This window comes from Podarcis gaigeae (assembly GCF_964106915.1).
Source record: "Podarcis gaigeae genome assembly, chromosome: Z".
Classification (NCBI taxonomy): Eukaryota; Metazoa; Chordata; class Lepidosauria; order Squamata; family Lacertidae; genus Podarcis; species Podarcis gaigeae.
This window is the reverse complement of record NC_139691.1, coordinates 4,268,573-4,292,528: the sequence shown is the minus strand read 5'-3', so window position 1 is coordinate 4,292,528 and position 23,956 is coordinate 4,268,573. Positions and strand designations below refer to the sequence as shown.

At 46.8% G+C, this 23,956-nt stretch overlaps 1 protein-coding gene across 2 annotated transcripts in view; it reads left to right on the top strand.

Annotated features, from left to right (window-relative positions):
* The window catches only part of ENG (endoglin), a 52,637-nt gene that overhangs the window by 8,686 nt on the left and 19,995 nt on the right, over positions 1-23,956 (top strand). For both annotated transcript variants that reach the window (XM_083721762.1, XM_083721763.1), the window contains exons 2-5: positions 8,054-8,217; positions 14,285-14,416; positions 21,231-21,393; positions 22,931-23,096. In XM_083721762.1, the coding sequence (XP_083577888.1) occupies positions 8,054-8,217; positions 14,285-14,416; positions 21,231-21,393; positions 22,931-23,096 (625 nt within the window). The remainder of the gene's footprint in view (positions 1-8,053; positions 8,218-14,284; positions 14,417-21,230; positions 21,394-22,930; positions 23,097-23,956) is intronic.

Genomic DNA, 23,956 nt, shown 5'->3' with positions numbered 1-23,956 from the left:
CTTGTTTTATCTTGCTCTAGACCAGGGGTAGTCAACCTTTTTGTACCTACTGCCCACTAATGAATCTTTCTTGATGGTAAAATTTCCTTACTGCCCACCGGTGCTCGATGGAAGGAGGATTCAGCTTGTGCCGTAGAACCCCCTACCGCCCACCTAGAATCCTGAAACGCCGACTAGTGGGCCATAGGGACTAGTTTGACAACCTGCTCTAGAGGATAGGACTTGATCCAATGGCTTCAAATTATAAGAAAGGAGATTCTGACTAAACATCAGAAAAAACTTTCTGACAATAAGAGCTGTTCCACAGTGGAATGGTCTCCTTCGGCGGGTTGTGGGCTCTCCTTCCTTGGAGGTTTTTAAGCAGAGGTTGGCTGGCCCTCTGTCAGGGATGCTTTAGCTGAGATTCCTGCATTGCAGGGGGCTGGACTGGATGACCCCAGGGGTCCCTTCCAACGCTCCAGTTCTATGATTCTATAAACCCACTGGCAGAAAGCCTTCTCTGACGAAGGCCCACGCGGCTCGCCCGTTTTGCTGAGCCATGCAAGGCATTAGTACCTCCCAAACTGGCATGAATAGGCCACATCTCCTGTGTGGGAACTTTTTTTTACGCCAAAGGCAGACCGCTTTGGTTAATCTTCAGACGTGAGTGGTTGGTGCCGCTCTCCTGTTTGCCGCCGCCGGGCCGATCTAATCTCTTTGCTTTTGTGTGTGTGGGTCCAGCAGAGATCTCGGGCCCTGAATTAACATAAACAGATAAAGCTTTTGTCTGCGTGGCGCACTGCTCAGCCTTGAGGCTTCGCGGCCTTGTCCCGGCAGCATTTTCCTAGACAGGCAGTGCAGTGCAGGACCCAGAAAAGGGAAGGGTGACGCAGCCTGTAGAGCCCAGATAAGCGACTGTTTGTCTTCCTCTGGATGCTGCCGGCAGTGGGGTTGGCCTAGGTTGGTACACTGAGGAAATATGGGACAATAGGTGGGGTAGAGGACACAGCGTCATGGAAGCAGCCTGGGCCGTGACCTTAGAGTAAGGGACTTGCAGGAATCTGTCCTGTGCCGGCTTGGCTTCTCCTTCATCCCGCTGTGTGCATTTGTCTTCTCAGGAGTCAGGTGTCATTTGTTGCCATTTGCCCCCCATCCACTGCATTTTGTATACATTATGCATCTCCATCAAGTGGGGTCAGGAAACTGGGATTTGACACCCTGTGAGAACACACTGAATTGTGAGTGGTGCGCCTGCATCTAAACCGTGCAGCATGGAAAATATCTGTTTACTGCATTGTCCATTTAAAGGTACAGTGGTGCCTCGCAAGACGAAATTAATTCGTTCCGCGAGTCTTTTCGTCTTGCGTGGTTTTTCGTCTTGCAAAGCACGGTCAGTCGCAAGTGCACCTCTTCAAGCGGTTTTAAGAAAAAAGGAAACAAACTCGCAAGACATTTTCGTCTTGCGGAGCAAGCCCATAGGGAAAATCGTCTTGCGAAGCAACTCAAAAAACGAAAAACCCTTTTGTCTTGTGCGTTTTTCATCTTGCGAGGCATTCGTCTTGTGAGGTACCACTGTAAAGGGACCCCTGACCATTAGGTCCAGTCGTGGCCGACTCTGGGGTTGTGGCGCTCATCTCACTTTACTGGCTGAGGGAGCCGGTGTACAGCTTCTGGGTCATGTGGCCAGCATTACTAAGCCACTTCTGGCAAACCAGAGCAGCGCACGGAAATGCCGTTTACCTTCCTGCCGGAGTGGTACCTATTTATCTACTTGCACTTTTGATGTGCTTTCAAACTGCTAGGTTGGCAGGAGCAGGGACGGAGCAACGGGAGCTCACCCTGTCACAGGGATTCAAACCGCCGACCTTCTGATCGGCAAGTCCTAGGCTCTGTGGTTTAACCCACAGTGCCACCCGCGTCCCAATTGTTCACTTACGCCTTGTTAAATAGGAACTATCGGTGAAATGTCTTCGCAGAGGCTGGGCAGCCAGCTACCAGGGAGGGTGCTGTAGAGTCGTGCGCTGCAAGGTCTGCACTGAGCTCTGAGCTGGGCTCATGGGTGCCAACTTGAATAAAATATGCATAATCGATCACAAGATACAGCTTGCACACACCATTTGAATGGCAATGCCCATCAATGTTGGGGGAGACACCTCAAATATTTTATTGGGGGCCCCGAAGTGACCTCGGCCCCTAGGGAGTTGGCTCCTATGGCAGGCCTAGATGAACCTCCATTGCGCCAGCTAAGATTCCCATGTTTTCCAGAGGCAGATCCGTCCCCATATTAGGGAAGGCCACAATAGTCAAGAATTGGGGACTCTTCTTCTTCTTCTTCTTCTTCTTCTTCTTCTTCTTCTTCTTCTTCTTCTTATTCTTCATTACTGATACAGTGGTACCTCTGGATGCAAACAGGATCCATTCTGGAGCCCCGTTTGCATCCAGAAGCAAACGCAACCTGCGTCTGCGCATGCACGGGTCGCGATTCGCCACTTCTGCGCATGCGCATGACACCATTTTGACCATCTGCGCATGCGCGAGCGGCAAAACCCGGAAGTAATGCGCTCCGTTACTTTAGGGTCGCCGCAGTGTGCAACCCGAAAATACTTATCCCGAAGCTACTTCAACCTGAGGGATGACTATAGTATTAATTATATTTCTATACCAGGGCAGTTCAGAATACAAAAGCACAAAACTGCATACATTCATGCCTGAGCATTTTTGACAGCTTGCAATTTTGCCCTCAAAATCTGGTAATGCCGCTTGCTTGCTTGCTTGCTTGCTTGCTTGCTTGCCTGGATGGAGGACAGAGAGGGGTGTCTGAGTGTGTGCAGGAACTTTTGTGACGAAGATAAAATAAGCATTCATTTCTCCACCTGCTTTTGCCTCTTGCCCCACCCAACCCTGGCACATGGCCCTCAGAAGGTTTCCCAGACTGGAATGCGGCCCTCAGGTTGAGGAAAAGGTTCCCAGCCCCTGGAGTAGTCTAACTGGAAGCGCTTGTGGCCTTTGTGATAGCGGCCTTTGGAAAACTATTTTATTTTCCTTGTGGTGAAACATTGCACTGGGGAATAATAACAAGATGGCAGGCCCCCATTTCAAGGGCGGGACAACCCAGAACTGAACGCAAGGGAGTGGGATGGAGGTTAGAATAAAAAAGAGAGAGAGATTATTTGCACAACCAAACCTCTCTTGAAAACCTCTCTCTTCATGCTTCTCCTCTAGTCCACATGCATTCTTGGATTAGCGTGCCATTCTGCTAATTGCCAGACTCCAAGCTATAATCGATAGAGTCTTCATGCCCTTCCAATGTGATCAGCTGCTTGTAATTAAGATTAGTATGGGTGGGATTGGTAACCTGTGGCCCCTCAGATGTTGTTTTTCCTCATCAGCCCCTGCCAGCATAAATTTATTAAAGCATGGTATTTATTCAAGGGAAAGGCTGTAGCCCAGTGGTAGAGAATCTGCTTTGCATGCAGAAGATTCAGTCCCTCGCATCTTCAGGTAGAGATATCAGAGGCTCTGGTCTGAAAGCGTGGAGAGCCACAACCTGCCAGCATAGACCAGGGATGGAGAACCTGTGGCTGCCCAGACATTGCTGGACTCCAACTCCCATCAGCCCTTACTAGCATGACCAATGATTATGGGAGTCCAGCAAACATCTGGAGGACCACTGTTTCCCTCCCCTGTTAGCAGGAGATGAGTTCTGAAGGGTCGTGCCAAATCAACTAGGGAATTATGACACGTTTGCGGATGTTAAGGCTATCAATGGCTGCTAGTCATGATGGCTGTGTTACCACCAATATCAGAGGTGGTGTGCCTCTGAGTCCCAGCAGATGGGCATCACAAATGTGAGAGTGCCAGTGTGCTGGTGCCCTGTTCGCAGGCTTTCCAGAGGCATCTCATAGATCACTGTGAGAAGAGGATGCTGAACTAGAGATGCCTTTCGTCTGATCAAACAGCCAGGCTCTTCTGCAGAAAGTGGGTTTGAGGAAAGGATTTGAAAGAAGAGAGGGAGGTGGCATCTTGATGCAAATTTCAGAGGACCACACTGGGAGCCCAGGACCTCCCTACGCACTACCCAGGCTTGGGCCCCAGAGAGGTCACTTTGGTGCTGCTAACGCAGTGGTTTGACTTCACCCCTGGAGGTGCACTCCATTGTTCCTTGAGATAGAGGAATGCCAACATCACACCTTGCCTCCAAGGAGCTCAAGGTAGAACACATGGCCCATCCCTTCTTCATTTCATCCTCACAATGACCCTGTGATGTAGCTTAGGCTGACAGTTTGGTGACTGGCCCTAGGTCACCTGGTGAGCTTCATGGCTGAGTGAGGATTGAAACCCTGGTCTCCCAGTTCCTAGTGTGACATGCTAACCACTACACCACACTGTTCTCTATGGGAAAATCAGAAGAGCCTGTTGAATTGGGCCAATGACCCATCTAGTCCAGCATCCTTTTCTCTCAATAGCCAATCAGATGCCTATGAGAACCTCTGACAGTGGGTGGAAAGCATACATAGCCATCAATAGCCCTCTCCTCCATGAATTTGTCTAAATCCTCTTTTAAAGCCATCTATGTTAGTGATAATAATAATAATAATAATAATAATAATAATAATAATAATAAATTTTTATTTATACCCCGCCCTCCCCAGCCAAGGCTGGGCTCAGGGCAGCTAACAAGCAATAATAAAAACAAGTTGAATGAATACAACTTAAAAACAAGATTAAAATACAACAATTAAAATACTGAAACCTTAAAATATTAAAATGCAACCTCATCACAGGAGGAGAAAGGAAAATGGAAAAAGAAAGAGGGGGAGGGAATCAAATTGGCTCCAAGCCAAAGGCCAGGCGGAACAACTCTGTCTTACAGGCCCTGCGGAAAGAAATCAGATCCTGCAGGGCCCTGGTCTCATGAAGCAGAGCGTTCCATCAGGCTGGAACCAGTGTTGAAGCTAATCTAACTTCCTTAGGGCCGGGGACCTCTAGGGTGTTGCTATTTATGGACCTTGAGGCTCTCCGTGGGGCATACCGGGAGAGGTGGTCCCATAGGTCTGAGGGTCCTAGGCCATGGGGCGTGGGTGGTGCTGTGGGTTAAACCACAGAGCCTAGGACTTGCTGATCAGAAGGTTGGAGGTTTGAATCCCCGTGACAGGATGAGTTCCTGTTGCCCAGTCCCTCCTCCTGCCAACCTAGCAGGCCGAAAGCACGTCAAAATGCAAGTAGATAAATAGGTACCACTCTGGCAGGAAGGTAAATGGCGTTTCCATGCACTGCTCTGGTTTGCCAGAAGTAGCTTAGTCATGCTGGCCACATGACTCGGAAGCTGTACGCCGGCTCCCTGGGCCAGTAAAGCGAGATGAGCGCCGCAACCCCAGAGTCGTCCACGACAGGACCTAATAGTCAGGGGTCCCTTTACCTTTACCTTATGTTAGGGTTACCATAACCAGGATTTCAAAAGTGGAATTGACATCTGGGGAAATTTTTTCCAAAGGCAGTGCTTTGTCCAAGTCAATTGAAATATGGCAACCCTGCATAGAATCATAGAATGGTAGAGATGGAAGGGGCCATAAGAGTCATCTAGTCCAACCCCCTACAATTCAGGAATCTTTTGTCCAATGTGAGACTGGAACCCAGGAGCCTGAGATTAAGAGTCTGACGCTCTACCGACTGAGCTATGTCATCCAGCTATTTAAGTTGCTAGTTAAGAACTGAAATGTAAAGGTTCTTTTTCCAGCAGCACATTTGGCTACTGAACAGAAGCCATGACCTTCTGTTGCCATTATCTTGATAAACTCCCAGAGAACTGTTTTCTGAGGAATAACTCAATTAACTCAAATAGGAGCATTCCAATTTCCTCCTCTCAGCCCACCACAGTCCTCCCCCAGTCCTTCCCAGTCTGAGAATTAGTGGAATGGGGCCCTCCCTTGAGAAAGTTAACTTCCTCACTTGTTTCAATGGTTTGTCTGGGGCATCATGTGATTTCAGGCAGGGGTGAGTTGGGACAGGAAGTCTCCCATGCTAGGTTTCATTCAGCTCATGTGACAATTGAGGGGAAGTTTCTATTTTTTATTTTAAAAAAAGAAACTTAAGCAGAAAGATACAGCCCACTACAAATCAGTGTTTTATGAGACGAGAGCAGAGAGATCCTGAGGTGAATTTCTCTCTGCTATTGTTTGGATAGAAATAACAGATAGAATACCAGCATGAATTTGACCAAACTGCGGGAGGCAGTGGAAGACAGGAGCGCCTGGCGTGCTCTGGTCCATGGAGTCACGAAGCGTCGGACACGACTAAACGACTAAACAACAACAGCAACAGATAGAAAGGCAGATGTTGCTATTTCCCCACATTCCTTGTTTCCCCCAGGAATGAAAAGTCTTAGGGGCATGCTGCAATGTTTAGCTGACAGAACAGCATGAACTTATGGTGACTTTGTAATATTTACTTTATTACCCAATATATAAGTAGAGCATTTGGGAAATAAATACTTCTTCATCAAGCAGCAAATCCACCAACAATTGTTTAAGAGCATTATAAAGCATTGGTCTTCAGGTGAGCTCAGTATTTACAAAAGGGGTAGCTAATGTGCTTCTCTGCAAATGTTGCCGGACCCTACCACCCATTGCCACTCACTATTGGCCATTTGGAGAACACTAACTGGCAGCGGCTCTCCATGGTTGCAGGCTGGGGTCTCTCCCAACCCTACCTAGATACAGATGCTTAGGGCTGAACCTGGGGCTTTCTGCAAACAAGGTAGATGTACTACCACGGGGACAGAATCCTTCTTCCAGAATAGCATTCTGGTTGTGGAAGGCATAGCTGTCAACTTTCAGATTTGAAAATAAGGGATCAGCAGCCTCGAAAATAAGGGATCAGCAGCCTCACTTGTCCCGGGGATGGTCTATGGGATATCTAACAATCAGGGATAGCAGCAGGAAGCAGCGGGAAATGGCGCTGGATTAAGGGAATTTCCTGCCAAAAAAAAAAGGAAGGTTGACAGCTATGGTGGAAGGGGGATTGTTGACAGTCACACAACAAACTCATTTTGTAAATGCACTTAGTTGTCACAACTCCTTACTTTGCACATGCTCAGAAGAAATGTTCAATTTATTGCTTCCCTTTGCTATTCCAGTGCTATATTCGGACCTTAAATGCCTAGGGTGAGCATGATTATCAACATCCCTTCCACTGATGGAAATACAAGCGACTGACTGTAAAATGTAGTCTTCATTTGAAGGATGGTGACTAAACCACTTCACTGAGAGCAAAGTGTAAAACACATACGAAGCCCATTAGAAATTCTTCAAACTTCCCCCCAGGTCTAGTCTATTGTGTTCTCCAGCTGTCTGTAAAACATGGACTGGAAGTGCCCTAGACCATGGCAAACTGGAACACAATGAGCATGGACTGGATTATCCTAAGATTACACTAATGAGGTTTCAGTTTCTTATTTTCTCTGGTTTAGATTCAGGTCTCTGCATTTCTACACCAATAAAATAAATCCTCATAAATATGTCAGCATTCTTGTGTTAATTTCTCTTGATAAACACATCTTAGCAAGCTATTTCCCTTTTTATAAGCCAATTTCTTTATGTCATCTTCACACATATATGCATTATATCCTCTTTCCCCTAATATACATATGTTGTATAGTGTTGGAGAACTGCAAAATTTGCAGAAGTGAATTTTGAGAGGGAGCAATTTACATTCATGTAATGCTTCAAGTACAGTGGTACCTCGGGTTAAGTACTTAATTCGTTCCGGAGGTCTGTTCTTAACCCGAAACTGTTCTTAACCTGAAGCACCACTTTAGCTAACGGGGCCTCCTGCTGCCGCTGCGCCACCGGAGCCCGATTTCTGTTCTTATCTTGAAGCAAAGTTCTTAACCTGCAGCACTATTTCTGGGTTAGCGGAGTGTGTAACCTGAAGCGTATGTAACCTGAAGCGTATGTAACCCGAGGTACCACTGTAAAGTGAAATAGGTGATTTCTCATTAAAATGCTAGCTGAATCAGTTTTCTTTCTGATCCCTTTATTACATTGACCCTGGTTCTTTTTTCTTCCCTGCCTAGGCCCAGTGGATGACCCAGGCTGCACCCTTCAACCAGTCAGGAATGACCAACGGGTCAAAATGCTCTACACAACTAGCAGGGTTACGAGCGGTTGTGTGGGCCGTGGGCCCAGAGACACCAACATGGAAGTCCATATTCTTAACCTGAAGTACAACATCTCACAGGTGAGCAGCACATACAGCAGACAAATGCCCCCTTCTTTCTTGGGAGAGTTCCTGCTTCTAGAGATGTGGGATTATGTGGCACCTGTAGTAGTGCCAATTCTGCTTATTAAAGTGGTCAAGTGGGCACATGTGGGGTAAGGCGATCTCTCAGATAAGCTGGTTCCAAGTTGTTAAGGGCTTTATGTACTAATAGTAGCACTTTGAACTTGACCTGGTAGCAAATTGGCTATCAGTGCAGACCTTTGAGCACAGCTGTTATTTGCTGACAAGGCCTCACTCCCGTCAGCAACTGTGCTGCAACATTCTGCACTGACTGCAGCTTCCAGATCGAGTGTGAGGGAAGCCACATAGAGCACAGTGCAGAAATCCAGTCTTGAAGTAACCGGTGCATGAACTACAGTGGCAATTTTTATGTAAGCTGCCTCAGTAAGCTTCAAATGAATTAATTATAATTATAATTTTATTTATACTCTGTCCATCTGGCTGGGTTTCCCCAACCACTGTTAGTTTTATTACGGTAATCTTCTCTCAACTTCTTGAAAACTGATAATAGCAGTGAGGTCAGGTGAGGAAGGTGTTATCTTTCCCATCTTCAGTGTTACTGTCACCACAACCCTGTGAGTTACGGATTACCACAATCGAAATTGTTTGTTTGCGTGCTACTTTTCTGTGGCAAGCCATGCTTGAAATCGGTCACAGCATCAGAATTATTTATTTTTCTTTGTTTCATCCTATTTACATTCTTCCTACAAAATATCTTGAAGCAATTTAAGAAGCATAAATGTTAAAAACAATTAACAACAATTTTGTATACAAATCAATTTAAACATTTTAATGTATAAAAGCAATTGTATTCTGTCTGTTTGTCCATCCAGCCTCCAGATTTATTGCTGGTGTAATTAATTGACTAAAAATTCATACAACTTGGCTGAAACCCTATCCCAGTTTACGTAGGAATAAGCTCAGTGGGATTTACTTCATGTAGGATTACACTGTTTTCTGGAATCAAGTTACAGCTCTAATTAGTCACCATTATATACAGGCTCCCCCAGAACAGCCACTTAAGCACCAGTCCCTTCCAAAAACAAAAAAAGAGGACAAAAGAGTATGTGGTTTTACATAAAATGTGCCTATGTTGTATATATGCATGGATGCACATTTAGAAAGCATTTATATCATTTATAGAAATAAATGCATCTCACTCTGGTAGGGAAGTTTGGGTTGACCTGCTCTGTTTGCTAAAAAAGAGCTCATTGTGGGTGGGGAATTTCAAGGTTCTTAAACTTTACACTGGATATATTTATTCACTGTTTACATATATATCACACCCTACTTCCAAGGTGGCATGTGTGGTTATTCCACTTGCTTGTTGATCCTCACAATGACCTGGTTTAGGTAGGTTAGGTTGAAAAAAAGTGACTTGCCCAAGATCACCCTCTGCCTCCTGGTTTCCTTCTGATCCCCTACTCCATCTCCAGTTAATGGTCTGCGCTGGTGGTTAAAATGAAATTTACAGATTTTTCAGAGAGCCGGAATCTTGTAAATTTCTCTTTGCAGCTGCTCAGGCCTTTAGCAATTGCCAGACAGGCAGCTTCTGAGGAGGAAAGGGAAGTATTGTGAGTGTGTGTGAGCCCTTCACACCAACAGGCCACAGCTGCTTCGGAAAACACAACAGATGCGGTCACGGATTTCCCAGGCCAACCCTGGCAGTTCCCCTTTTAAATATGGAATGAACAGATCCAGAAACAGGCAGGATTCCCCTTGACTTCAAAACCTTCAACTGAAAAGCAACCTGTGTGGTGGCAGAACACAGTGGGCATGGGGGGGGGCCGCAGAGATGGACAAGTGCCGCCCTGAACATTTACTGACTTACTTGTTTACAGTATTTATACCCCATCCTGCAGCAGCTGACAAAAAATCTGGTTCTAATGAAACTGGAAAAAAGGGGGGGAGGCATGGCAAATAAAGAAAAAGAGAGTGAAATGCAAGCTTGAGCACAATTTATTTAGGTTACAGTTCTTAGAGTTGCAGCCTATGTCAGTGGTGGTGCTGGCTGTCTTGCCCTTGATAAATAGCAGCTCTCTTACCCCCCCCCCCAAAAAAACCAACAAATTTAGGAGCAGAGCTGGTGACAATTGCTCAGGCCAGGAGGAGAGATCAGCTCCTGCCTCACACCATACATTTAAAGCACTGGGATTCCACTTAAAACCAGAGGTCGGCAACACAAGAGGCCCATGTGGGTTGTTTAAGAGGCCCATGGACCCCCGCTGCCCACTCAGTCAGCTTTCCTGCAGCGAATGGTAAGCTGCGCACGTCTCCTCCGCGCCGGAAGGAGTGCCAGAAATAGCGTTTGTGCATGCACGCGTGCACTCCAGCCCACCATGGGACCGTGAACTGGCCCAAGTCCCAAAAACTTTGCTGACCCCTGCTTTAAACTGTGCTGGCTTCCCCCAAAGAACTCTGGGAGCTGTAGTTCATCAAGGTGCTGAGAGTTGTTAGTAGGACTCCCTATTCCTCTCACAGGACTGCAGTTCCCAAAGCTCCTTGTGAAAAGGCATCAATTGTTAATTTACTCTGGAAATGTCACCGTGTGATGAGGATAGAGGGTGTCCTCCACAAACATCTCAAACCCCTTAAATTACTGCTCTGAGAATTCTTGGGAAGTGGGAACCATGGTTGTTTAAAGTGCTGTCATAGCACCTTAAATGTATGGTGTGAATGAGGCCTGAGGCCTCATGGTAGTTAAAATCCTCTCAGGAGGGGGCTTTCCCTCCTCCCTCAAAATATTGTGCATGATGTGGAGAAAGTGAATAGAGAAACATCTCCCCCCCCCCCCCCGCTCAGAATACTAGAACTTGAATGAAGCTGAATGTTGGAAGATTCAGCACAGAAAACAAAGAAGAAAAATTCTCACTGTGCATAGTGAAATTTGGGGATTCACTCCCACAAGAAATAGAGGTGGCCTCCAATTTGGATGACTTTAAAAGATGGTTGGACATCAATTACTGCTAGGGAAATAGATGTTAATAGAGGAAATTGCTTGCAAAAATGGTATGTCAGGAAGAGTTATATATAACAACATGCATATCGGGAGAAAGGCACACTAAAGTGCTCACATTTTTATGAGGACTTTTTGTTTCAGTTTAATATCCATTCATTCATTCATTCATTTATTCATATTCTACCTTTCCTCTAAGGAGCACAAGGTGGCACACATAATTCTGCCCCCCCCCCCGTTTTATCCTCACAACAACTTTGTGAGGTAGGATAGCCTGAACATGAGTGACTGACTGAAGGACACTCAGCGAGCTTTGTGATCAAGAGAGGATTTGAATCCTGGTCTCCTGGGTCTTAGTCAAGCACCCTAACCACTACAGCACACCGTCTCTCTTGTGGGATGTGCTGTAAACAAGCCTCTAAACAAGAGGTTGAGGGGCTATTATAGTGCTAGGGTGGCAACTAAACTTTATACAAGACGGCTACAATATTTGTAGTTGGCATCAGAGATTTCAGTACCACTTGTGGAAAGTGAAGAGCTGGGCCTCTGAGCTCCCTCACTGCATATCACACAGAAACAAACACAAATCTGCTTTGATACAGGCAAGGGCACACAGGATTGTTGGTTTCCTCTTCAAGCTTTGTGTTTTAAGCCTGGGTGTGATACTTACCCCCTATATTGACTGCAGTGAAACAGGTTGGTGAGAACCTGAGGTCCTCTGTGCTTTTCCTGCAAATGCTTTCTCTAGGTTGCATGAGGTGCATACCAAGTTCAGCAGCATCACATGTGCTGGTTTGCTTGCTGTTTCATGGATGGCAGCACTTTTCTTTTAACTTGCAGCCATTTAAGAGGCAGAAAAGTCTCCCATGTTAAAATTTCTCTGTGACTGCTGCCCATGCACGAGGGAGAACTGCATGGGCTGCTTTGGATTTCCTGGAAATTTCCACTTCATTCATTTACAGTGCTGAAGAGGCAGCACCCATGTTGGCACTGACCTGTGACAGGGCCTTCTTGGTGGCTGCTCCCTGTTTGTGGAACCCTTTCCCCGTGAGGTGTGTCTGGCCCCGCTTGTGTTACTATTCTGGAGGAAGGCATGGAAGGTCACTTCTGAAGGGGGGCTTGAGGCAAACCATGTGCACCCATTTTCATCCAGTGTGGCGTAGTAGCTAAGAGTGTCAGACTAGAGACCAAGGTTCAAATCTGCCACTAAGTCACAAAGTTAATCTTTCTCAGCCTAAACCAGCCCTACAGGGTTGATTGTGGGCATTAAATGAGGAGGGGGAGAAGAACCACATGTGCCGCTCATTTTGCGCTCCTAAGAGAAAAATGTGGGACATAAATGCAACAATAAATAAACGCAATATCATATTTCCCCACATTCTCTTCCCTTGGCAATTAAACAGGCCACCGGCCTCTGGCGACATGACGGACAGGCCTGGAAGTGGCTGAGGCCTAGATGCGGAGGAAATGATATTCACCCTATTCTGCCAGTAAATAGGATGAGAGCAAAAATCCCCCTCCTGTGTTTACAAAGGGGTTGGTGGGAGGGTGGTTGCGTAGCAGCCGGCCCCTGATGTCACAACTGTGGCATCCAGACAACTGGCTCCCGGCCCCGACCGAGCGTCAGGGGAGGGGAGGCCGGGGCGGGCGGTCAGGCTCCAGCCCGAAAAGAATTACTGGAAGCCGGTTTCTATAAGCAGATCCCAGTGCTCGAGCAGGCAGGAGAAAGCCTGCCGCCATTCTGGGGGGGAGAGAAAACAATGGCTTCTGAAAAAGGGCAGGGGGCTAAAAATAGATGCGGGCTTCTGCCAAGGCAGGACGGCGGAGACTCGAGGGGTCCTGTGGCCGCCCCCACAGAGCCGTGTTTATTCATTAGCTCATGCCACTGCTATGGAGCTGAATGTGTTGAGAAAGAGAGAAAGCACTTGGGTCTCTCTCTGGTCATGTTTTTTGTTTTGATTTTTCCTGTGCTCCCGCCACCCACAAGCCTCCTACAAATTTCGAAGAGAACTGCTTTGGTAGCGGTGGGTTGGGCAGATCAGTCCAAGGCTGCATGTGCCACTGAGGTCGCTGGCCTCCAGGTCTGACCTGAAGTCTCCAGGTTTGCCTGGACCTGTCCAGGTTTGGGGAAGGCTGAATTTCCAGGTGTGTAAGAATGATGTTGAGGAGAAGGAGAAGGAGATGAAGATGAAGATGAAGATGAAGACAACTGGCAGGATCTGGCTACAAGTTATAGCATAGACAATCTTGTAGGGTTGGAGTGTCTCCCCTCCTTCACTCCCAATTAACCTCCACCTCTAGGGCCCCACCCCACCATATCAACTGGGGCTGCCCCCATGTCTCAGGTCTGGGCCCTGAAATTGCAGAGTCTAGGATGCTCCTGACCTGGCAACCCTATGTGCTGGGAGAGAGAGGGGGTCTCTTCTGGAGTTAGGACAGTAATGACCAGAAATAAAGAAGCAATGCCTCTCAAAGCTCTTTATTGATTTCATTTGCATTCCTCCTTTTGTATGTTCATCCTTACTGTGAGATAGGCTAAGATGAGAAACTGAGTGACCCACAGTTACCCAGTGAGCTTCCTAGCCAAGTGGGGATTTGAACCCTGGTCTCCCAAAGGTCCTAGTCCAACATTCTAGCCATTACACCACACTGGCTCTCCCTGACATCACACTCTGCCTCTTTTCCCCAGTCCAATATCTCTTGGAGGTTCTCGCCACTCCAAACCTACCCCACATCTTAACATTTTATTTTACAAATTTATACCTCATACTTTCATAACTATACAGGGATGCAGATATAAAAGGATAAAATCAATCAATGATCCTTGAAAACATCATTGAAACATCAGCAAATATTGATGGATAAAAAGAAGAAAAAAATCATCTTGTACAAGCTTGTCTAATAAAAGAAGTTTTCAAGAAACCTCTGGCAGAAGGGAGGGATCCTGCCGAGCCTTTGCTGGTTCCACAGGGCAGTGCCTGCAACGCTAAAAACTACCGCTTGGGCAGGAATCTCTTCACCTGTCCTGAAACACTTGACTGATGATCCCCTTTTCCATTTCTCTGCCAGATGCCCTGGACCCAGTTCAGCGTCAATGTGTCAGCAGCAAAAGGAGGCCGGAAGGTGGTTTTTGTGGTGAACTCCAACAAGCACACCATTCTGAATGTAAATACAGCGGATCACCGCCTTGCCTTCGTCACGGTGAGTACCTGGGCTGAGCCACATCCTGCAGACCTTGTATAATGTACATCAGGGTAGGTAGCCATTTTCAAGCATGAAAGGAGGGGGTGAAGCAAGGCCAGAGAGTGGGGTGGCCTGGGGAGAGACCTGGAGGTCAGGCAAAGAGACCTGAAGGGCTTTTGGGCCTAATGTATAAGAATTGTGGTGATAGGTGGGAAGGGGAAGAGTGAGAGGTTCTTCCATTGCTTTGCCCTTTCAATCTTTCCCTCCTTGTCGACTGGGACTTGGCAGTCAGCAGCTTGACCCACCTGGAATAACTGGGTACATGGCTTCATGTGCTGTGACAGGCTCCAGCTCCAGAGGAGTCTGTGACCTTCTGTCTTCTTCTCCACACCTGGAATAAATCTCCCAAATTCCAGTTCTTTAAGAATAGTGATAATCTACAGAAGATGAAGGGAGGGTATTAATCCTGGGGTGTTGTCTTTCTCTATCTTAGCAGTTGAGAGAAGGGTAAGGTATGTGGATTCCAGAAAGTGAAGAAGACCAGTCAAATTTGTACACTAGCCAAGGACCCTCAGCAAACAAGATCCTTGGTCATGAGTTAATCAGGGCAGGGCAGCAGGGGACTAGGAAACACACTGCATTTTGCAGGGGGGGGGCAGTTACATTTCAGGTGCTTTAAGTGTACATCAGAAACCTTTAAGTGTGGGTGTAACGATAACTTTTTCAAAAAGGCATATTACACAAATTTTGCTCTCATCAGGGAGACATTGACCCTCCTGGCCCTGCTTTACTCTCCAGGTAGCTGGGAGTGGTGGGAGCCATAGACCAAAACATCTCGAGGGCACCAGCAAAGGCTGGAAAAAAGCAAAATTAATGGGATTGTGCACATGGTTCTGTCACGTGAAGCTTTGCCAATGAGCAGGAGCACCTATGTGTACTGGGGAAAACACAGTACAAGCAGAATCGCAATATAATGTGTGGTCATGTCAACACTACTCATTTTGATGGGGGCAGTGTTTCTTCAACAGACACATGAGCATCCAGGGCAGCCCCTTCCAACTTTGTGACCTCCAGATGTTTTAGACTACATTCCCATTGGTTGTACAGTGGTGCCTCGCAAGAAGAAATTAATCCGTTCCGTGAGGCTCTTCGTATAGCGGTTTTTTCGTCTTGCGAAGCAAGCCCATTGACAGCTTAGCGGATTAGCGCTATTAGCGGTTTAGCGGCTTTTAGAGGATCAGCTGATAAGCGGCTTAGGGCTTAGGAAAAGGGGGGGAGGGAAAAAACCCCGCAGGAACTCGCAAGACATTTTCGTCTTGCGAAGCAAGCCCATAGGGAAATTCGTTTTGCGAAGCGCCTCCAAAATGGAAAACCCTTTCGTCTAGCGGGTTTTCCGTCTTGCGAGGCGTTCGTCTTGCGGGGCACCACTGTAGTCCAAAATATCTGGAGGTTGGAAAAGTCTGGAGTAGGAAGAAGAAGCAAATGGACTGGGGGAGTCAAAAGCTGTGGCCAACTTCATATTCCAGTTCCAAGTTTAGAAATTATCCTTGTCAAAAGTGGAGTTCAAGGGGAATGGGAAGCAGGACTGGAGGAACTCATAACATGGAAACTGAATGGTGTCATCCAGAGAAGCTGGATATTGGGAAATTTGAGACATATGAAAGGAGGCATGTCTTCATGGGGCATGTAGTCAGGCTGTGGAATTTGTTCCCACACAATGTGACAATAGCCACCAACTTGGTGAGAAGAATCCACTGAGGGGCTACTAGTCATGATGAACATAAGAACGTAAGGCTAACCTGCAGGATCAGGTCAATGCCCGATCTAGTCCAGCTTCCTGTTCTCACAGCAACTAGCCAGATGCCTGTGGTCTCCAACAATTGATATTCAGAAGCATTTCTGCCTACAACTGGAAGCATAGTCATCATGGCTCAGGTCTTGCTTGTGGGATTCTCACTGCGGCATCAGGTTAGCCAACTGAGAGGAGAAGATGCTGAACCAGACAGGCTTTTGTTCTGATCCATCAGGGCTCTCCATTTGTTCTTAACCAGAGGAGCAATAAAGGAAAGCACTTTGACCACAACTCCCACTATCCCTGCTTATTGGCTATGCTGGCCGGGGATGATGGGAGTTGGGAATCCAAGAATATCTGTCGGACCACTGGTTCCCCATTGATGAGCTAGAGCACGATGCTTTCTCCTTGGTATATCAGTCCATAGGGTCACTGGACTATTGACTGACAGATTGCTTGATTGTATTTATACCCCACCATTCACAACAGCCCCAACCTAGCTCACCCAAAGGAGTGGGTGAAGGAACCTCCTATCAAGGTACCGTAAAATATAAACACATACACACTCATATACCAGGCAAGCAAGAGTCATTATTGGTTTACAATTGCACAGGCTGCTCAGGTATTCTGGGAGAGGGGTGTGGAAGCAAGCATACAAGCAGGAAGGGACTGCAATGTCAGTGGCACTGAATCAAGATGGCTGCTCAACACTGGCTGCTCAAAGTGCCCATCATTGCACAGCATGCGCCAGCCAGCTCCTCCCATTGGGGTGCAGAGTAGTGCATGCAGGCATCTCAACAAGCCCATGCAGGCTCACATAGAGCTATCCTGGATGTGCCATTAACCCCATTATCACAGGCACCTTTTTAGTGACTTAGTTACCAAACAGCTAGATGCAGGTTGACTAGAGCATGGGCTTCATGCTGGTACCAGGCAGTTAGATTACTGGAACAGACCAAGGATCAGTCTCAGCACACAGAAGCATAAGAAGAGCCCTGCTGGATCAGACCAGAGGCCCATCTAGTGGCCAGCCAGGTCCCTGTGGGAAGTCCCAAGGAGGACATAAGCACAACAGCTACATCTTAGCTCCTGCATCAGACACTGTGTACCAGATGCTGACATGGCTGAGTGAATGTTACCCTTGATTGCCTTATCCTCCATGGATTTGTCTAATCCTATTTTTAGAGCCGCCCAAGTTGGTGGCCATAAAGACACCTTGGGGGAGCGAATAAATGTCAAGAGCTTATCTGTCTGCCGCCACTGTGTGAAAAAGGACTAGCTTGCACATGTCCTGGATATCCTACACTTTCGCATTATTGGAAGACCTTGAAGGATTCCAGTACTGTATTTAGGAGAGAGGGAGGGAAACCTCTCCCTTTTCCTCTCCACTCCACGCCAAATTTTGTGCCCCTTTGTCATGTCGCAACCCATGACTTTGCAAGGCCCCCACAGGTCCGCTTCCTCTGCCCATGGACTCTCTGCCGGGAGGCTCTGTGACGCAGATAACCTGGGGAAAATCTCCCATTTCCTCTGGCTGTTTGGCATAGGGTCAGGGATGGTGCTTGGCTCCAGCCAGCTCAGCCGAGCCTGTGAGCTTTGTTAGCAAAATAAAACCCTTTTCCTATTTGTGTCTAATAATAAAAAAGGGCTGACAATGGAGGCGGGATGGGGGAGGGCAGTGGCGCGAGAGGCACAATCAGATGCAGTGTGGCTCCATTAGTTCAAGCTGGAGGGCAGGCCGCCCACCCCCACCCCCCACCCCCCCGCCACCACTGTACTGCCTTCTTGGACGTTCCATTCCGTGCCCTGTGTGGGGTCAGGAGGGAAATGGAGGTGTGCAAGGCAGCTCTTAGTCACCTTTTCTCTCTCTAGCCCCTGCATTGTTGGCTGGCAAAAGGGAACCCTTAGTCTGTGACAAATTGGGTGGGGGGATGAGCCACCATCCCCTGGAAAATCCCAAATCCATGCCAAACTAGGTTCCTGTTGAGCCACCCCTTCCAAAATACTGGTTTTTGAAAAGTCTGAAAGATTGAGAAGAGTTGCGTTGGTTTTTCTTTTTAAGAAAAGAAGGAAAACCCACTTTTTGGAGTCTTAGTAAGGGTAGACAAATCCTCACAATCTGGTTACAGGTAGGTAGCCGTGTTGGTCTGCCGTAGTCAAAGCAAAATTAAAAAATTCCTTCCAGTAGCACCTTGGAGACCAACTAAGTTTGTTACTGGTATGAATTTTCGTGTGCATGCACACTTCTTCAGATACCAATAACAAACTTAGTTGGTCTCTAAGGTGCTGATGGAAGGAATTTTTTTATATTGTTTCGACTACTGCAGACCAACACGGCTACGTACCTGTAACTTGTTCAGTCTTGTTGACTGTAACTGGAAGCTGTCTGCAATGGCTCATTGCTGTCTGCAATGATCAGTTTCTCAGTTTTCCTATTTTAAATCCAGTAATCCCCATCCCCACATTCTGCAGTAATTGGCAGTAATTGGCAACCGGGGGGGGGGGGGGAACCCTGTGAAAATGCACCAACCTTTTAGTGCGTCCTGGTGTGAGAAGGACGCAACAGCTGATGACACCCTGGCAGTCCTGGGGGCTGGCTGGTCATTGTGAGGAATGCACCACACCAAAAAATCTGCTCAGGGTGACAGCCCCCCAGCCTCCCCCGCCCTGTGGTACACCTCTGAGTATGATTTGTACTAATATCAACCAAGGGAGGGCAAAGTCAGCCATGCAAACCCCATCCCATGTTTTCATCATTCTTAACAAATGGGATTTAAAAGTAAAATAAAATGGAAACTCCCAAATATGTTGCTCTTTCTAATGTTGGTTGTGCAGCTATCCTTTCAAAGAATTCCTTTTGAGCCTGGCCAACCTCACAGGATTGATTGTTTGACGCCTGACTCTTTTCAGCTTTCAAGGCAGACAACAATAGGTTATAAAATTCCTTTGATCGTGGGGGGAGATTAGCTGTCAGCTTCTGCCTGACCTCTCTGACTTGTTCTTTCCTCTCTGTGCTGAGAAGGTGACTGGGGGGTCACAGAGAGCCTTTGTGTCATTCCTTTTCCGTAACCTGCATGGGGATAGAAAGTGTAAAAATAAATTCTGAAAATTGTAGCTGACAGAAGTAAATGCACAGTTATTGGTGTGCCAAAAATCATTTCCTGTTTCCTTTAAGTGCCATCTCATAAACAGCTTAGAATTGCAGTACCTCAAAGACCACCTCTCCCGATTTGAGCCAACCCAGACCCAGTGATTATCATCTGAAGCCTTTCTTCGTGTGCCTTCCTCACAAGGCATGCAGAGGCTGGCAATACGAGAACAGGCCTTTTCTGTGGTGGCCCCCCTTTGCGGGATGCTCTTCCCAGGGAGCTTTGCCTGGTGCATCCATTGCATATCTTTAGGTGCTAGGCAAAAGATTTCCTCTTCTCACAGGCCTGTGGGACTTTGGGGTTATTATTTTATGTATTTTTGTGTTTTCATATTTTAAACTGCTCTGTGATCCCCAGATGAAGGGCTGGATAGAAATTTAATAAATAAAAATAAATAAAACAAATGTTACAGGCATCATCATGGAGCAGTGACCAAACACCCACTGTAATGACATCACAGCCTCCAATCTTTCACCGATAAAAAAGCAGGGATGTCCCTGAGCTAGGAAGGCATGTTGGAAGATTCAGGACAGATAAAAGAAAGGACTATGGAACTCCCTCCCACCAGAAGCATTGATGAACACCAAACCAGATGACTTCAAAAGAGGATTAGTCAAGTTCATGCACGTAAAGGCTATCAGTGGCTACTAGCCACAATGGCTATCCTCTGCCTCCACAGTTGGTGGTAGCAATGCTTCTGTATCCCAGTTGCTGCAGACCACAGTGCCCTTGTGTTTAGACCCTGCTTTTGGGTTTCCCACAGGCATTTGGTTGACCACAGTAAGAACAGAGTGCTGGACTACATGGGCTACTGGCCTGATCCAGCAGGCTCTTCTCATGCTCTTACATGCCCCCCACCACTCCCATGTCCAAGGAGGTTGTCCAGAAGGGAATGTAGCACTCAGGTTGAAAAGGGTTGCCCAACCCTGCTGTATTTAAATATTACACCTCCACACAGAGACAATTGGTGTTTCTGGAAGTGAAGAATATTTAAACAGGGCGCATGTGCAATGCACGTGGGTTCAGAGTGCACAATCACTTGCAAAATGTGTGCGGTTAAATTATTAAATTTGCTACCCTTATTTGAGCTTGATGTCCTCATGTGGAGATCCAATGATGTCAAGGTAGGTGCTGCAGGTGAGGTTGGGAGGAAGGCACCCATAGGTTGTCACTCCTGTTCCTCCCTGTGTAAGTGGAGAGGTTAGGGATGGGGGAGGAATTTTGTTTGGTTTGCATTTTAATGCAAACTAACTAATTGATAGTTCACAAAACAGTGCAAACCAACATGTACCTACCCGTCAAAACTCACCCTTTGCAAATTTTGTGATGCAACTTTCCAACCAAAAAATGAGTACAAACATGAATTTATTAATGGGAAGTGTGCACAAAAATACATTTAATCATGAAAATAACATTTAAAGTGCATTATATTAGGGGGTATAGCTTGCAAAAATGAAGGCTGGAAAAAAGGAGAAACTGAGAAGAAACCAGAAATGACTGATTTGTCCACTGCTCTGAGTGACTGGACAATATATCACCTCATTCAGCTCCCTGTCCTTTGGCCACCTGGAACTCCCCTTTTAATAATAGAAAAGTGAGGCCAAAGTTACAAGACCCAATGCTGTCCAAGGACTATCTCTCAATGTTGTGCTTGAATCCAGACATGAAATACATTTAGGATTTATAGAGTGCAACTCTCACTGCCAAAAGGAAACACTAGGGCCCCTTTTTTAGCCAGAACTTTGTGGAACTCAGTTCTAGCATCTCTCAGGTCTCCACTGCTATTATAAGAAAATGAGGGAGGTGTTCATGATGAGATCCAGCATCTCTTTTCTATAAAAATAGCACGGGGAACACTCTGATTTTATTCTGCTGTACATTTCTTTTCCAGGATGTGAAACTCACGCTCATGGGGTTCAACAAAGAAATCAACAAAACCGATTTGCCTTCCTCCAATGTGGAGATCCTAAAGTGGGCCAAAACTTATTATGGGGGTGTCAGCACCTGTGTGGAATTGGAAGAACCTCAGAAGATTAACTTTCAAGTCAACAGAGGTCAGTTCTGTTAAGATGGTGTTTTTTAAGTCAAAGTGTAGCAGGAGTCCTCCCTATAGAGCACCCTTCCCCAACCTGTGGTCCTCCGCATGTTGTTGGACTACAACTTCCATCAATTGCTGGCTGAGGCCGATGAGAGTTATAGTTCAAAACATCTGGAAGACACCAGTTGGTGAGGAATGCTGTAGAGCCACAATGACTTGCTAAGGGGACCTTACCCCACCTGATCCAAATCATTTGCATGCAGTTACTAATGACGGGTGGCACTGTGGGTTAAACCACAGAGCCTAGGACTTGCCGATCAGAAGGTCAGCAGTTCGAATCCCCGCAACGGGGTGAGCTCCCATTTCTCTGTCCCAGCTCTTGCCAACCTAGCAGTTTGAAAGCATGTCAAAGTGCAAGTAGATAAATAGGTACCACTCTGGCGAGAAGGTAAACAGCATTTCTGTGCGCTGCTCTGGTTTCGCTAGAAGCGGCTTAGTCATGCTGGCTACATGATCCGGAAAAACTGTTTGCGGACAAACACCGGCTCCCTCGGCCTATAGAGCGAGATGAGCGCCGCAACCCCAGAGTTGTCCACGACTGGACCTAATGGTCAGGGGTCCCTTTACCTTTACCTTTTACTAATGAATTAAATTGAGTTCAATTGATGTATTAATTGATTAGATCTGCATGAATTTGGATTTGACTAGAAACAATGAATGAATGAAAAATGGGCCATATATGGGTGGCTTTACGTCCACTTTGCAAATCACAATCTATCAGAAGACAGCCCTGTTTCTGAAGGGCTCTTCTCTTTGAAGCACTGACCAAGGGAAAGCAGGAGTGGTCCTGAAGTTGCCTATCCAGAGTGAACACCTGAACAGAAAAATGAGTAGGCACACTAGTCACCCTGGTGGGTCTTTCCCACCAGGGTGAGATGTATTGTGCTGCTTCTTATAGTCATTTTTCTAAAATTCCACCAGTGCATTCAAATCAGCACATCCAAATTTTATGCAGACCCGTATCCTCTTTTTCTTAGTGAATGATTTCCTCTTTTTTGATGATACATAAACAGTCAAATCAGTAGGGACGCAGGTGGCGCTGTGGGCTAAAGCCTCAGCGCCTAGGACTTGCCGATCGAAAGGTCGGCGGTTCGAATCCCTGCGGCGGGGTGCGCTCCCGCTGCTCGGTCCCAGCGCCTGCCAACCTAGCAGTTCGAAAGCACCTCCGGGTGCAAGTAGATAAATAGGGACCGCTTACCAGCGGGAAGGTAAACGGCGTTTCCGTGTGCAGCTCTGGCTCGCCAGAGCAGCGATGTCACGCTGGCCACGTGACCCGGAAGTGTTTCCGGACAGCGCTGGCCCCTGGCCTCTTAAGTGAGATGGGCGCACAACCCCAGAGTCTGTCAAGACTGGCCCGTACGGGCAGGGGTACCTTTACCTTTACCTTTAAACAGTCAAATCATTGCATGTGTTTTTCTCTTATTGAGCATCAGCCATCTCCTGCTCTTTCTACCTGAGCAAGTTTCCCACAATTGTTCTTTTGTCTCCTTCAGAGCCCAGCTCCTCCAAGGAATGTGTACCTAAGAACTATTTTGATGCTGAGCCGTACCTAGAGGCTGAGTTTAACTCTGACAATACCAAGAGCTGTCTGGATCCCACTGTACACCCTGGAAGAGAAGCCCACATCATGTGGCTCCAGCAGAGTCCTCCAGACTCTGGGTAATTTGGTTGCATGGATCTAACTTCTGACTTGCGAGTAAATTATGCAAATAATAATGTTCACATTTCCACCAGTTTTGTCCTGCAATATTCTTGTGTGGCTTATGACATTTTTGGCAATGATCAGGCTGCAAAAATGGGTAAGAAAGAAGGCTTGAGTTGATAGTACAGGTCCACAATGTATAGCCATTTAAGAGACTTACCACGATAAGCATTTGGTGCTTCCTGGCTCTCTCCAAAAAGAAAGAAACTGTAAAGAGGAAAGATTGGTGTTAATATATATTGGCAAGGAGGCACAGACTTGAAAAATTGGAGGGAACAGATAAGCCGATAGATATGGGGAATATTATATTCAACTCAGTAGAAAAAATAAGGACACGGCCACCTTAATAGAAGTACATAAGTCTTCATAATGATCAAAAGGTTGGCCAGCCCAAGCCTGAGGTTCCCTAACTTTGCAACATTAGGAAGTAGATAAATTAACCTTAACAATTAAAAAGGGAAGGAAACTTAGCCTTTTAGATCAGAATTCATAGTGATACATAGGAAGATCTGCCTCAATAGATACTGTAAGGTTGATAACCTTAATGAATGAAAAAGAAAGAAAGAGCAATCAGCCTTATAAAAGGTAAAGGTAAAGGTACCCCTGCCCGTACGGGCCAGTCTTGACAGACTCTGGGGTTGTGCGCCCATCTCACTCAAGAGGCCAGGGGCCAGCGCTGTCCGGAGACACTTCCGGGTCACGTGGCCAGCGTGACATCGCTGCTCTGGCGAGCCAGAGCTGCACACGGAAACGCCGTTTACCTTCCCGCTGGTAAGCGGTCCCTATTTATCTACTTGCACCCGGAGGTGCTTTCGAA